General features: G+C 45.8%; 1 protein-coding gene across 2 annotated transcripts in view; it reads right to left on the bottom strand.

The window, feature by feature from the left end:
* COL5A2 (collagen type V alpha 2 chain) overlaps window positions 1-14468 on the bottom strand; it is a 170176-nt gene that overhangs the window by 94812 nt on the left and 60896 nt on the right. For both annotated transcript variants that reach the window (XM_077917254.1, XM_077917251.1), the window contains one exon: window positions 5002-5229. In XM_077917254.1, the coding sequence (XP_077773380.1) occupies window positions 5002-5229 (228 nt within the window). The remainder of the gene's footprint in view (window positions 1-5001; window positions 5230-14468) is intronic.

Here is a 14468-nt window from a genome sequence, read left to right on the forward strand (position 1 = left end):
CCTGACCATTAGGTCCAGTCGTGGCCAACTGTGGGGTTGCGGCGCTCATCTCACTTTATTGGCCGAGGGAGCCGGCATACAGCTTCTGGGTCATGTGGTCAGCATGACTAAGCCGCTTCTGGCGAACCAGAGCAGCGCACGGAAATGCCGTTTACCTTCCCACCGGAGCGGTACCTATTTATCTACTTGCACTTTGACGTGCTTTTGAACTGCTAGGTTGGCAGGAGCTGGGACCGAGCAACGGGAGCTCACCCTGTTGTGGGGATTCGAACCGCCGACCTTCTGATCGGCAAGTCCTAGGCTCTGTGGTTTAACCCACAGCGCCACCCACACATTTTGGAAGTCGCCATGCTCCACAGTAGAATTACCTTATTTTTCCTTAGACAAGACTAGGGATTTTTTTACCCAAAAAAATAGGCTTAAAATTGGGGCTCATCTTATACACAGGTAGTGCTGAGGGGTGTTTTCTTAATTTGGAGTCCCCAAAAATAGGGGGCCTCTTATACATGGGGGCATCTTAATATGATACTCAGCACACATGCCAGGCATGCTTGAACACAATCTGGTTTGCTTCCAGTATAAAGGAAGGTCAGAAATTCAAAGATTTCCTTCTGCTGCAGGTCCTTCCCTTAACAATTAGTGAAATATCCAGTTTATGTTCCTCGGGGCATACAAAGGAAATGAACTATAACACCAGTTCAACAAACCTTTCCTGTTTAAAAAAACCCCCACAAATTGTATGGTTTGAATTTTGTAAGAAAGTACTGTATTTACGTGAATCTAATGTGCCGTTGAATTTTCAAAACCTTGAAACTGAAATTTGCTGGCGCCACCAAATCGAATGCGCACCCTAATTTTCGCAGCGTAATTTGGCCAAAAAAGGTGTGCATTACATTTGAGTAAATACAGTAGCATTGGTTTAGTCCAGGGGTGCCCAAACTTTTTTTGAAGAGGGCCAAATTTGATGAAGCTAACATGCGTGAGGGCCAACCAAAGTTCTTGAGATTTTTTTAGGATTTAACTGGAAATATAGACATATACTGCCACAGGGGCCGGATTACATTGACCGGTGGGCCAAATTTGGCCCCCAGGACGGACTTTGGACATGCCTTGTTTAATCTAACTCATCTGTTCTTCACAGTTTTATTTTTCTTGCCTGAAAATATATATAGTGCATCACAGCTCTCCAGTCCAGCCCAGGATTACGCCTATTGCAAACCATCACATGCTCAGTAGGGGGACCCCAATAGCAGATGCCATGTCAGGGCACCACTGCACATCTGACCTCCCAACAGTTGAGTCACTGTTGCTTACTGGGAGAGAGAGGAGAGATTTGCATGGTGCAAACGCGCCAGCGGAAATACCAGTTTGATTCCGCCAGTGCTCCCAGCCACCTCTCTTCTTCCCTCTCTGAGGAAGCAGCGGCAACTCACCTGTTGGGGGGGGAGGTACAATCCCCTACTGCCACCTCCCCACAAAATTGCTGCCATTACGGCCAATAATCTGGCGAGTGTGGCTTCCCCACTAGAACTCTTACACCGCTGAGGCACTGCTTCTAGTTAATTGGTTGGAAACAGAATTAAAACGACATGCCATATCATCCAACGACCCCTTCCCTCCACGACCGAGGCCCTTTTATAAAGTTTACCCCGGAGTAAACTTCATTCAGAAAAAAGTCCTTTCAATGTTAATTAAACACTTCCTGATTGCAGGGCCTGACCTCACTGTTGTTTCTTGTTGGCCACAGCTGAAGGATTGGTAATGAATAGCCTCTTAATTATCCTTGAATAGCCTTTCTTAATATCCCGTTGTCAGTTTCCCTTTCTACGGGAAGTTGTAGGGGGAGGTAAGACTTTAATGACGGGTTTCTTTTTCCTGCCAGATTGCACCACTTTGCTATACAAAATTAAAAGGAAAGAATGAGACTACAATGATGTGACAACAATATCATGCGGATTCTCCATAAAGAATGAACCGCACAGCAGGGCAGAAATTTGGGGGGGGGGAGTAGGTTACCATGGAAACAATCTAGGATGGTGTAAACAGTGGTCTAGTTGCCAGAGGAAGATAGGGAAGTTAGGAACTGAAGCTATATGTGGCTGGGAATATAGCCTAAAACTTCAAGCATGGACCACATGAGCTATCATTGGGTCTTTGGTGGATGGTCCCTATTTTCCAGGGACAGTCCCAGATTTTTTCCAGGGCCGGCCCATTTTTTAAAAATTTGATTCTGGAAGGTCCCGCTTTTCCTTGGGACATCCCTATTTTCACCAGAGAAACATTGGAGGGTATGGAGTTATGTGACCCCCCAAGCCAAAGAGATAAGTAACTATACAACATTTAGAAGACACCTGAAGGCAGCCCTGTATAATAATAATAATAATAATAATAATAATAATAATAATAATTTGTTTCTACCCCCCCCCCCAAAAAAAAAAATCTGGCTGGGTTTCCCCACCCACTCTGGGTGACTTCAAACAAAAAATTTAAAATACATTAAAACAACAGTCATTAAAAACTTCCCTAAACAGGGCTGCCTTCAGATGTCTTCTAAATGTCACATAGTTGCTTATTTCCTTGACATTAAAAACAATACAGTGTTAAATATTAAAAACCTCCCTGAACAGGGCTGCCTTCAGATGTCTTTTAAAGATAGGATAGCTACTTATTTCCTTCACATCTGAAGGGAGGGCGTTCCACAGGGCAGGTGCCACTACCGAGAAGGCCCTCTGCCTGGTTCCCTGTAACTTGGCTTCTCACAGTGAGGGAACTGTTAGAAGGCCCTCGGAGCTGGACCTCAGTGTCCGGGTTGAACGATGGGGGTGGAGACGCTCCTTCGGGAATACTGGGCCTAGTTTTATTATGTTTTTATATATGTTGGAAGCTGTCCAGAGTTGCTGGGGCAACCCAGTCAGATGGGTGGGGTATTATGGAATAGGACATCCGTGTTTTCATCGGAGGAATGTTGGAGGGTATGCTATTGGAGAAGGTGCTGGCCCCTGGACTGGTTTTTAGTAAGAAGGCAGGTGGGGTGGTGGGCTAGCTGAAGACAGACTGAGATTGATGGGGCCATGCCTCACTCACTTTAATGGGCCAGCCTCTACTCCACCAAAATGTGTCCCAACACCACCACCATATTCACACATGGTGCATAGTAATATCTCCACCTAAGTCTGCTTGGGGACGTGGGTGGTGCTGTGGGTTAAACCACAGAGCCTAGGACTTGCCGATCAGAAGGTCGGCAGTTCAAATCCCCGCGACGGGGCGAGCTCCCGTTGCTCAGTCCCTGCTCTTGCCAACCTAGCGGTTCAAAAGCACATCAAATTGCAAGTAGATAAATAGGTACCACTCCGACGGGAAGGTCAACGGCGTTTCCGTGCACTGCTCTGGTTCGCCAGAAGCGGCTTAGTCATGCTGGCCACATGACCCGGAAGCTGTACGCCGGCTCCCTCGGCCAATAAAGCGAGATGAGTGCCGCAACCTCAGAGTTGGCCACGACTGGACCTAATGGTCAGGGGTCCCTTTACCTTTAAGTCTGCTTGAGCCATTTTATCTTTGTGAATTCCTTCAGCCTGAACTGATCTGAACCACACATCTTAGACTAAAGTGTGGATCATAACTGAATTATCCCCCTGGCTTTTGCGCTTTCTGTATGTCCCGGCAACAGGGCTGGCCCAAGAGATGTTGAGACCTGAGGTGGAGCCCAAAATGGCTTCCTCCTCCCCCCATCCCACCAGGGAAGAAGGGGTGAGGCGAAATCTACATCAGGAACAAGGGGGGCGGGGAGAGAGAAAGATCTCCATCAGGGTCTGCTGCCTCTAGTGTACCCTACCAGCCTGGCCTCGTGTGTGGGCCAGTCCTGCCTGACACTATTTTCAATTTTGCGTGTGTTAAAATGTATATTTTGATGGGAAAACACTTCTAGAAATGGGTATTCTGAGAGAAAAAACGTTTTAAAATATGCAAAAATCAGATTGGTAGTTGGGTTCCTATTGAGGGTACTTGGCAAGCCGACAGGACAGCGACAAAGGACCAAGGATTGAAGTGGTTATTCTGTGATATTATGGCAATGGACAAAGCTGTATGGTAACTTTTGAATATATGTGTTTTAATATAATAATAATCAGTGCTTTTTTCGGGGGGGGGTGCAGGGGTACGCATACCCTTAAACATTTTGTGAATCTTTGTACTTTTGTCCTTTTACAGTGGTACTTCCGGTTATGAATGGAATCCATTCTGGAGATCCGTTCCTAACTGTAAACTGTTCTTAACCTGAGGCATGATTTTGCCAATGGCGCCTCTGGCGCGCGATTTCCACTCGCATCCTGGGGCAAAGTTCGCAACCAGGAGCGCCTACTTCCGGGTTTGCGGAGCTCCTAACCTGCAGCGTGCGTAACCAGGAGCGTTCGTAACCAGAGGTACCACTGTACTGTATTTATTTTTTCCGATTAGAACTACAAAATGGTGATTTTCTTTAGTCAAAATGAGAGTACCCCTAAACATTCTTTTGGGGGGGAGCACTGACAACAACAACAACAACAACAACTGAGGAGGTTTGTGCAGCAATAGGGCAGAATAAACTTGTAAGTAACTGGAAATAGACCAATACAAACATATCCTTACCTAGATGGACTGAATTAACTATTGCCTCTTCTGCAAAGGAAAGACCACATGAATCATAAACACATACAACTGCACTGCTCCCTAGGTTCTAGATCAGGCATCCCCAAACTCGGCCCTCCAGCTGTTTTGGGACTATAATTCCCATCATCCCTGACCGCTGGTCCTGTTAGCTAGGGATGATGGGAGTTGTAGTCCCAAAACAGCTGGAGGGATGAGTTTGGGGGTGCCTGTTCTAGGTGTTCTGGGTGTGGTGAGTATGCACAAGTGCCCATCTCCCATGCCACATTGACTCAGGCAAGTGTGTACACGTCAAAGTGAAGCTGTTATATATCCCAGCATGCAACTGGCCCCCGATTATCACATTTGAAGCAATCTTACCAATAGCGCCTTCAAATCCATTGCGGGCTGTGTTTGGACACACAAGGCAGCACTCTCCCGGAGGGACCTGTGGATTTTCACATTCCAGCACATCGAGACATTGGATCTCATCGCAGAGAATGGCTCCGCTGTCGCAAACGCAAATCTGGCACGGGGACGGCTTCCAAATGTCTCTGTTCAGATACACCTGGCCATTCTGCGTGCAGGCAACCTCTTCAGTATCTAGTTCTAAAAGAAAGGAGAACAGAAGGCAATGTAAGTGGCTTCATTTTACTACACGGTGACAACACAATGTGTCAACAGAATGACAACGCCTCATGAGGTGCATGTGCTTCTTCACTTGTTTGCCACATGCAGGAATAGATCCTGGCCTCCTGCTGCGTACAAACCATGAGCCATGGCTTATTTTTTATTTTTGAAAAAGAAAAGCAAGGCAATAGCTCTAAGTTGGGACTCATCTACATTAGTTTTTTAAAAGCGTTTAAAATGTGTTATATCACTGCAACACCAGGTGGCGCTGTGGAGTTCCAACTTTCGGCAATGTGATTTCCCATTATGAGGTTTACAACGTGTTTTCCTGAAACTTTTTTTTTTTATGTGTCTAGATCCAGCCCTGGAGTTTGTACCCTAACTCGAGCAAAGCTATTCTGCCAATTGTGAAAGCAACCAAAAGTGAAACAGATGTGTTGTTAACTATTACCTACCCACACTCTCACTTCTTGGCTTGCACGACAAAAAAAATCTAACCCGGTTGTTTGAGCTCTGATGCCTAGCATGAGCGGATAATTCATGGTTCCTGTTACACTCTGTCCTCTGATGTTTGGCATGTGGACTATGGCTCACTTAATGTGTCACCTTCAGAAATGACCAAGTTGCTCAGAATAAAAACAGAGGTTTCTGAGTTAAAAGAAGTTCTCTAGCTCGCTTTCAAATAAACCACAAAGTTACAGGCCTTGTGCTGGGGCTGCTAACTGTAGATTGTGTACATACCATACATTTAAAGCCCATTCCACTGGGCAAAAGATTCCCACATTCCAAACTAGATGGCCCTCCTGGTCCCTTCCAATTCTATGCCCGAATTGGGACTTGTGGAGAATTTCTGCAGTTATTTCATTTAAAGAATTTAGTGTGCTACCGCTAGGTGGCAGAAAAAGCCAGCTAATAACTAGGTGGAATTATCTTATTGCACGGTGAAGGAAAACAGGCCAGCCTTTCATTTGTTTGGACTTATTTGGGTTTGGGTTTGTCTCGGATTATGACTTCCTGCCAAAGCAACTTCTCAGAGTAAATATAATATCAACACTGCTGAGATGCTGAGGGTAATAAGCATTGTGCTTGCTCTCTTCAAGCAGCGATTGCAGCAGCATCTTCTGCTTGCTTATATTAGCGAATGAGGCTGACCTTTGAGAATTCACTCAGGACCTACCCAGTGGCTTTTTACCAAGATGACTGAATCATCGCTCACCAAACTTGCTGGGAATATGAGAAACAGAGGAGAGAGAGAGAGAGAGAGGAGGACATGACCCAGATTCTCTTACCAAGAACGTCCTCCAGTATGTTCTCTTTTTATTATTTTTAAAGCATTTTTATTAGCAGGGGTGGATGAGAGTAAAAGCAAGCACTGATTCTTCTTTCCTGTCCTTCTAGTTTCCAGACTCTGTGCTTCATCCAAAGCAAGAACAGGGAAATAGATTGTGTTGGATTCCAGCTCCTATCAACACTACATGGCTAATGGTCAGATTCAATAGGGGTGGCAGTCCAATCAACATCTGAAGGACCACATTTTCCCCATCACTGATCTGAAGGCCCCTAGCAATTACTGGTAGCCATTTTTTTCTGGCTACCAAATCGTTGTTCCCTAAGGCACATCTGAGAAGCAAGAATCTCCCCCCCCCCCTAGCCGTTAAATTGATTTGCCATACAAAAGGTAACAGGATATGTCTTGGCGTGAGCTGGACTTCCTAGAGAAATGGACCTTCATCCACAACCCTTCTCAAGAGCAATTACTTTTAGGATGGAAAAAAGAACATGGAGAGAAGGTGAAAAGACTTGAATGAAAAGTTGACAAGATTGAAGGTATGGAGAGAAGAAATTTAGAGATGGAACCATGAAAAGAGAAGCACACAGTGTGCTAAGGGGACCCATAGTCTCACTTGGGCAGTGGGCACATCATGCTATTAAAGCACATGATTTCCCCCAGAGAATAATGGGAACTATAGTTTACCCTCACAGAGCTACAAGTACTCTTAGCAAACTGCAGTTGCCAGGATTTTTTTTGGGGGGGGGGTGCCATATGCTTTGAACCACAGGCTTGTGGTTTAAGGCTGCTTGATATGTTCATACAACTTCTGTCCCAAATCACAGGGGTTTGGTGTTGGCTACAGACATGGAATACAGTGGTACCTTGGTTGTTGAACTTAATCCATTCTGGGAGTCGGTTCGACTCAACTGGAAGCCACATCAGCTGCGTCGGACATTCAGCTTCCAAAAAACATTCGCAAACCAGAACACTTACTTCCGGGTTTGTGGCGTTTGGGAGCCAATTTGTTCGACAACTAAGCCATTCGGGAACCAAGGTACCACTGTCGTTAATCACACCCACCGTTATCCTGCTTTAATGTGGTAAGTTAACAGATAAATAGGTCTGTTTCATTGGACATGTGAAATGAGTAATTATGTAGTGATAGACCAGTGCAAATTTACTGAAAATCATGTGGCTCATTGTAAGCTTGTGGGCAAGTTACTCTCAGCCCAACCTACCAGCCCAGGCTGCTGCTAAGAATAAAATGGGATAAAAATAAAATGGGATTAAAATAAAATGGGATTAAAAACTATATAAAGTACAGTGGCCAGGTTAAGAACTGGGTTCTTCGGGTTAAGAACTTAATTCATTCTTAACCTCGGGTTAAGAACTTAATTCGTTCTGGAGGTCCGTTCTTAACCTGAAACTGTTCTTAACCTGAAGCACCACTTTAGCTAACGGGGCCTCCCAGTGCCACCACGCAGTTTCTGTTCTCATCCTGAAGCAAAGTTCTTAACCCGAGGTATTATTTCTGGGTTAGCGGAGTCTGTAACCTGAAGCATCTGTAACCTGAAGCGTATGTAACCCGAGGTACCACTGTATTAAATATTCCTAAATATTAAATAAAGTTGAAAGAAGAAAACCGTAAGTCTGCTTACCTTATTTGGTAGGCAGCATTATGGCCAGACCCTGTGCAACCTGGCCAAGGATCAGAGACTGGCATCCTCCCCTCTACTGCCTTCCCACGCTGTTGGCACTGGGCGGGGCCTCGCTCAAGGGGCAGGCCTCATCAACCTATCAGCACCGACAGGGGCGTGTCCACAGGGAATTTAAACTCTGACGCAGTGAGGGAAGCACAGTTATCTTAAAGGCACCGCTGCATTCCCTTCTACAAGCTCTCCTCTATTTTTTTCACCTCCCCCCTCTGAATTTCATGCAATAAGCATCAATGAATTAATCTTTGTGCATAGCAAACCAGAAGCGCAGAAATAAATCAAAGTGAAAGCTGCTATGCAAAAGACGTTCCGCAGATGTGCCGTGCAAAGAAATGAGATATACTGTTTAATAATCCTATTGCCACTCTAAGGCACCACCCATGTGCCTGAGCCAGAGGTTGCAAATGAGATTCTAGTGGCTAAGATTCATGGATATGCCAAAATGATTATTCCATCATTAAGCATTTTTATTGATTTCATTGAGAGAGAACGTTAGGAGTGTTCTACCTAAGCTTAGCGGGTGCCCTAGAAATGCCCTCCAGATGTTGTTGAATTGCAGACACCATCATCCCTGGCCATTGGCCATGCTGGATGGAGGCTGATGAGAGCTGAAGTCCAACAAAATCCAGATAGCCATAGGTTGTCCATCGACCTATGTCCTAGAGAATGACCCATATTTTCTGCCATGGAGTTCAGAGGCAGATCTGCAGGAGTTTCTGAACAGATGAGTAGATATGGACAACACTGGCTCGAATGAATGAAGCCTCTCACGGTGAACCACTCCAGAAATGATCTGGCTAGTGTAGCTTGGAGTTTACTGTCATAAAACTCTCTAAAGGGAGAGATTTGCATTTTGTGTGACCTTAAGTTCAAAGGTTTCCTACCTCAGGCGAACCAGGGCATGTGCCACTGAGGAAATGCCTGTGAGATGAGATCCTATTACAAATTTTTACTCCTGTACATCAGGTGCACTGGAATCACCACATGCACTTTGGCATCACATGACAGGAAGTGCATGGTCTCCAACTGCCGCGAAACTGCCAGGACCATCACGAATACCCTTTGGCCAACACGGTTCCTCACTATGTCCCAAATTCTGCAAGAAGGGAAAGGCAGTGGGGAAGGGGGGGACAGGGCAGAGGAAGAGGCCCATCGCCTCACATGGGCATAGTCAGTGGGACCCATTGGGAGGGGAGGGGGCAGGGCGGCAGTTGCTGCCACTGCGCTCCTCAGCTTGTAGCGGTCAATGCATCCGACTACAGTGAAGGTGGCGGCACGAGCAGCCTGTTGTTGTTTAGTCATGTCCAACTCTTCGTGACCCCATGGACCAGAGCAAGCCAGGCACTCCTGTCTTCCACTGCCTCCCGCAGTTTGGTCAAACTCATGCAGACACTACGTTACTGGCGCAGAAGTGCCGCCTTGTAAACACCCAGCCCGGGTGCTTCTTCTGACATCCAAGGCAGGCTGATGAAAGCCTTGTGGTTTTGTTATATATCATCCAACATATAGCCAAGACATTTGCCACTATGGTACATATGGTGCGCACCGACCCCTCACGCTCTCCAGGCTTCGCACACCTCTCCGCAAGCAGCGGGAGCCCAGTGCTGGGCTCCCGCTGCTTGCGGAGAGTTGCCTGCATGCCGAAGCCTGCGCGCGCTGAGATCAGCGCGCCCAGGCTTCGCGGACCTCTCCGCAAGCAGCGGGAGCGCTCCCGCTGCTTGTGGAGACTTGCCTGCATGCCAAGCCTGCGCGTGCTGAGCTCAGCGTGCCCAGGCTTCGCGGACCTCTCCGCAAGCAGTGGGAGCGCTCCCGCTGCTGGCGGAGAGTTGCCTGCATGCCGAAGCCTGCGCGCGCTGAGATCAGCGCGCCCAGGCTTCGCGGACCTCTCCGCAAGCAGCGGGAGCGCTCCCGCTGCTTGCGGAGAGTTGCCAGCATGCTGAAGCCTGCGCGCGCTGAGATCAGCGTGCCCAGGCTTCGCGGACCTCTCCGCAAGCAGCGGGAGCGCTCCCGCTGCTTGCGGAGACTTGCCTGCATGTTGAAGCCTGCGCGCGCTGAGCTCAGCGCATCCAGGCTTTGCGGACCTCTCCGCAAGCAGCGGGAGCGCTCCCACGGCTTGCAGAGAGCTGCCTGTTTGGGGGCCGGTGTCGGGGGAAGCTCGAGCTTCCCCCGCCCCAGCCCCGCACCTGGGGGGAAAATAATTTTTTCCCCTTTATTTCCCCCCCAAAAAACTGGGTGCGCCCTATGGTCCGGTGCGCCCTATAGTGCAAAAAATACGGTAAGCATTTAAGATAGCCCTCTTATCATTCAGCTTCCAGCGCAAACCAGATTGTATAAAATCTAGGTGGAGAAAGAATTCCCTTGTGGAATTCCAGCTATAGGATAGATAGATAGATGATAGATAGATAGATAGATAGATAGATAGATAGATAGATGATAGATAGATAGATAGATAGATAGATGATAGATAGATAGATATCATTCCAGCACTCAAATTCCATTCTATATTCCAGTACATCCCTGAAGCATTAATAAACAGGAGTCACAGAGTCTGAAGGGGGAGGAGGATATAGGAAATAGCAAAATAAATAATATTCAGCTTCACATATTTCTGTGGCTGAGGGGTGGCTCACATTAAGCACAACTTAAAAGATCCGATCAGTAAAAATAACTATTGTAAGGGGGAAATTCAAGCCCATACTGCGTCATTGTTAATTCAGAGCAATAATTTCAGCTTGCTAGGTGGAATGAACCCACCATCCACCCCATGTCACCCTGGGTTTTAGCCCAACCCCCTCAGAACCACTTTGGGGGATATGGGGAGACACAGAGGAGGAAAGCCCCATCGCACAACTTGTGTGTTCCATTATCCTTGCGTGGGCTTCCCCTGGAGGAAACTCATTAGTTTAATCATCCCCACTGATTTTGTATCATTTGAGCTGAAAACATGGAGAACAGGTAAACATCTGAATGCCCTTTCCTTGCCATCACAATCTCCTGAACATATCAGAATGGACGTTTATCAAATAAGAATTTGACCCCAGCTTTAGAACTCGTTTCTTCTAGAGATCCTGCAAAACCTGACCAGAGTCCAGAAAAATAAATATTTGTGCTGTGCTTCAGACACGATAGCACAGATGCAGTGTTGTCTTGTAGAATACTACACATTGCTACTTTTCTTCCTTCTAAAACTTTCACAAAGCCAACATCCTTCCATTGAAACGTTGCCCTAGCACTATTAGCGCCATCTGAAATGAAGCATTTGATACCAAAACTCTCTGCTTCTTATTCAATACATTCCCCACCTTTCTGTTGTCTTCTTTCCCTCAGTGCCCCCTGCACTGCCTCAATTTACACTGCAAGTTCTGTCGGTGACTGGCAGGATGCTGACAGGCACCAGGAGACGGGGAGCTGGAGAAGGGGTTAGTGATTTGTCGGGAACTGTTCCTGCCAGGTAGGAAGAGTCGGAGGCAGGGGAAGCTTCAGAGATAGAGGGTGGAGCACAAGATGGGTTGGAAGAAGAGGAGGAAGGGGCAGGGCAGGCTCCCCACCCTCTTCTGCACCACTGTCTCCTAGTACCATGAGCGGACTGAAAAGGGATGAGCAGAGGAAGACGCCATGCAGGCATAGTCTCCAGCTGCGTGCATGCAGCCCATTGTGGGAAGGTTTATTTAAATAGTTATCCGTTGTTAGGCATAGCAAACCACACATTATCAAACACCATGTACAAATGTACACATTATCAGACACCATGTACAAATTGTGCAAAATATGAGCTCAACATAACAAGGTTTGTCCTAGTCAGATCTTTAACTCCAGAGAAAATCAATTTGCATAAATAACACAATACAGCACTACCTAATCCCCGATCAATTAAGAACCACTAATTCTCTTTATAATGACCCAGTCTTTCTACATGGACAGCACTCAGTATATAAACTGTTAGGAAGTGATCTCCCGTTGCTCCATAAAGTAGAGACCTGGGAACAGCTGCCTAGATACTAGATAGGTGTGTGAATTCGTTAACTCTTTAACAATAGAGTTAACGAACGTGTACGTTCCTTTGGCTGGGAAGCACCTTTGACAAGTTCCTAGGAGCAGGGATCTGTCTTTTGCTGAGGTTAGTCCAGGGTTGAACAATGTAGCACTCTCCAGATGTTGTTGGACTACAATTCCCATCAGCCCCAAGATGGATGATGGAAGCTGTAGTCCAACAGTACCTGGAAAGTACCATATTGGCCACCTCTGTTGTAGTTTTCCAAATGTCATATACACTGTTGATAATAAGTAAGATTTGTTATTGTTGTTGTTTATTAAAAGCAGCCCTAGTTATCTGCATTTTCTGTATCAATGCAAACTATTGTTTGCAAGGTATTTGCAACCAGCAGATCCTTTGAGAGGCTGGTTGCTGTTGCTGGTTTTTTTTTTAAAAAATAACTTTTAAAAAATTATTATTTGGTTCTATATATTTTTCCATCCTGAGCTTTGGGGGAGGCGGGGTAGGAGAAGTTTAAAATCAAAGCATTAACGCCTGCAATCTAGCCATTCCCCCCCTCCGAGAATGCATTTCTACACAATGGGCTCAAGTTTTGACCTAGATGGTTTCCTTCCTTCTCCCCCATTTTCTAAAAATACGGTCTCCTAATTAGAAAGTTCTGCCTACTTCACAGAGAAGATGGTTTTGATTCAAGCTCCAACATGCTCAGCTGAAGAGCAAATTACAGCGCTTGCTCCTGCTGTAGCTGGAAAAGCCGCATGAATAACTTGCTGACTGCACAGCAAAACTATTCATCTAATGTAATGCTGGGCCTGTGGGAAATTTAAAAAAAGAAAGAAAGAGAGGGCAGCAAGAAAAGCTGCAACAATGCCAAGAAGAAAAACTCAGACTCCCAATTTCCTCTTCGGATTTGCCCAGCTCACAGTCAGCAAGTTTTTATTCCCTGCTGACAAAGAGCAGGCTTTTTGACATCCCAGGGTACTGGGATAAAAAGACATCAAGGCTCTGACAGGATTATGTAAAATGCTACCTGGTATAGCATTCTAACCACTCACACAGGGCGAAAGTGCCACACAATTATCATTTTTGCCTGCAATCTCACAGGCACACATACAGACTGACTCCTGAGTAAACTGATTAGTGCGCAGGTTAACATTGATACATTTATTTATATATATATATATTGGCAAGCCGTTCTGAGAGCCTTTTTGAGATGACTTGAACAAATAAATATTGAAATATACATTTTTTAAAAAAACCAGAAGCATTTTTACTTGGTATTATAGGTCAGGACATTAATAGGCAAGATGTTAAATTGTTTTTATATGCAACAACTGCGGCAAGAGTATTGTTAGCCCAGAAATGGAAACAAGAAGAAATTCTGATGAAAGAAGAATGGCAGGCGAAATTAATGGACTATGCAGAATTGGACAAAATGACAGGAAGGATTTGACACCTGCGGGACCAGAGATTTACAGAAGATTGGAAGAAGTATATGAATTATTTGAAGAGCAACTGTAATCAACAAATTACGCTAGTAGGACTACAAAAAGTTTTGTAAGGAGAAATATACGAAGTGTTACAAAGTAGAAAAAGATAGAGATATTGGTTATGAGTTTGAAATGTAATAGAAATGCAGACTGAGAGATTAGACTGGAAAATTTTCAGACAGGATTGATGGAAGTCAAAAATTTGAATAAGATGAAAAAGTATGTTTAATTATTGTTGAAAATGATATGTTAAAAATACTTGTGTGTGTGTGTGTGTGTGTACAAATAAATAATGATAAACACATAGACAATCCAGCTGAAAGCATTCTTCCTCCGGAACGTTCTTTAATGCAGGCTTCACCAACCTGGTGCCCTGCCGACGCTGGGAACGATGAGTGTTGTAGCCCAAAATATCTGGAGGTCACCCAAGTTGGAGAAGGTTCCTTTAATAGAATGAAAGGGGCCCCAGACCTCTGAAGCAGTGTGGTAAATGATAATTTGAGGGGCGACAGTGCCTCCTCACAAGCCCTCCAACCCTTTTGAGGGCGGCTGGAGCAAACAGTGAAGTGGTTTTCAGAAGAGCGACTTGTGGGCAGAGGCACCGGGTTGCCCCCAAGATTGGGAAGCCGGCACACAACACACGACGTCACACACATCTCCCAATGCCGGGGCCCTCAAAATTGGGGGGCTGGCCCCCCTTCTAACAAATATTGAGGGGTCTAAAGACACCTCCACCCCCTAGAGTC

This window comes from Podarcis muralis, chromosome 1 (genome assembly GCF_964188315.1).
Source record: "Podarcis muralis chromosome 1, rPodMur119.hap1.1, whole genome shotgun sequence".
NCBI classification, from domain to species: domain Eukaryota; kingdom Metazoa; phylum Chordata; class Lepidosauria; order Squamata; family Lacertidae; genus Podarcis; species Podarcis muralis.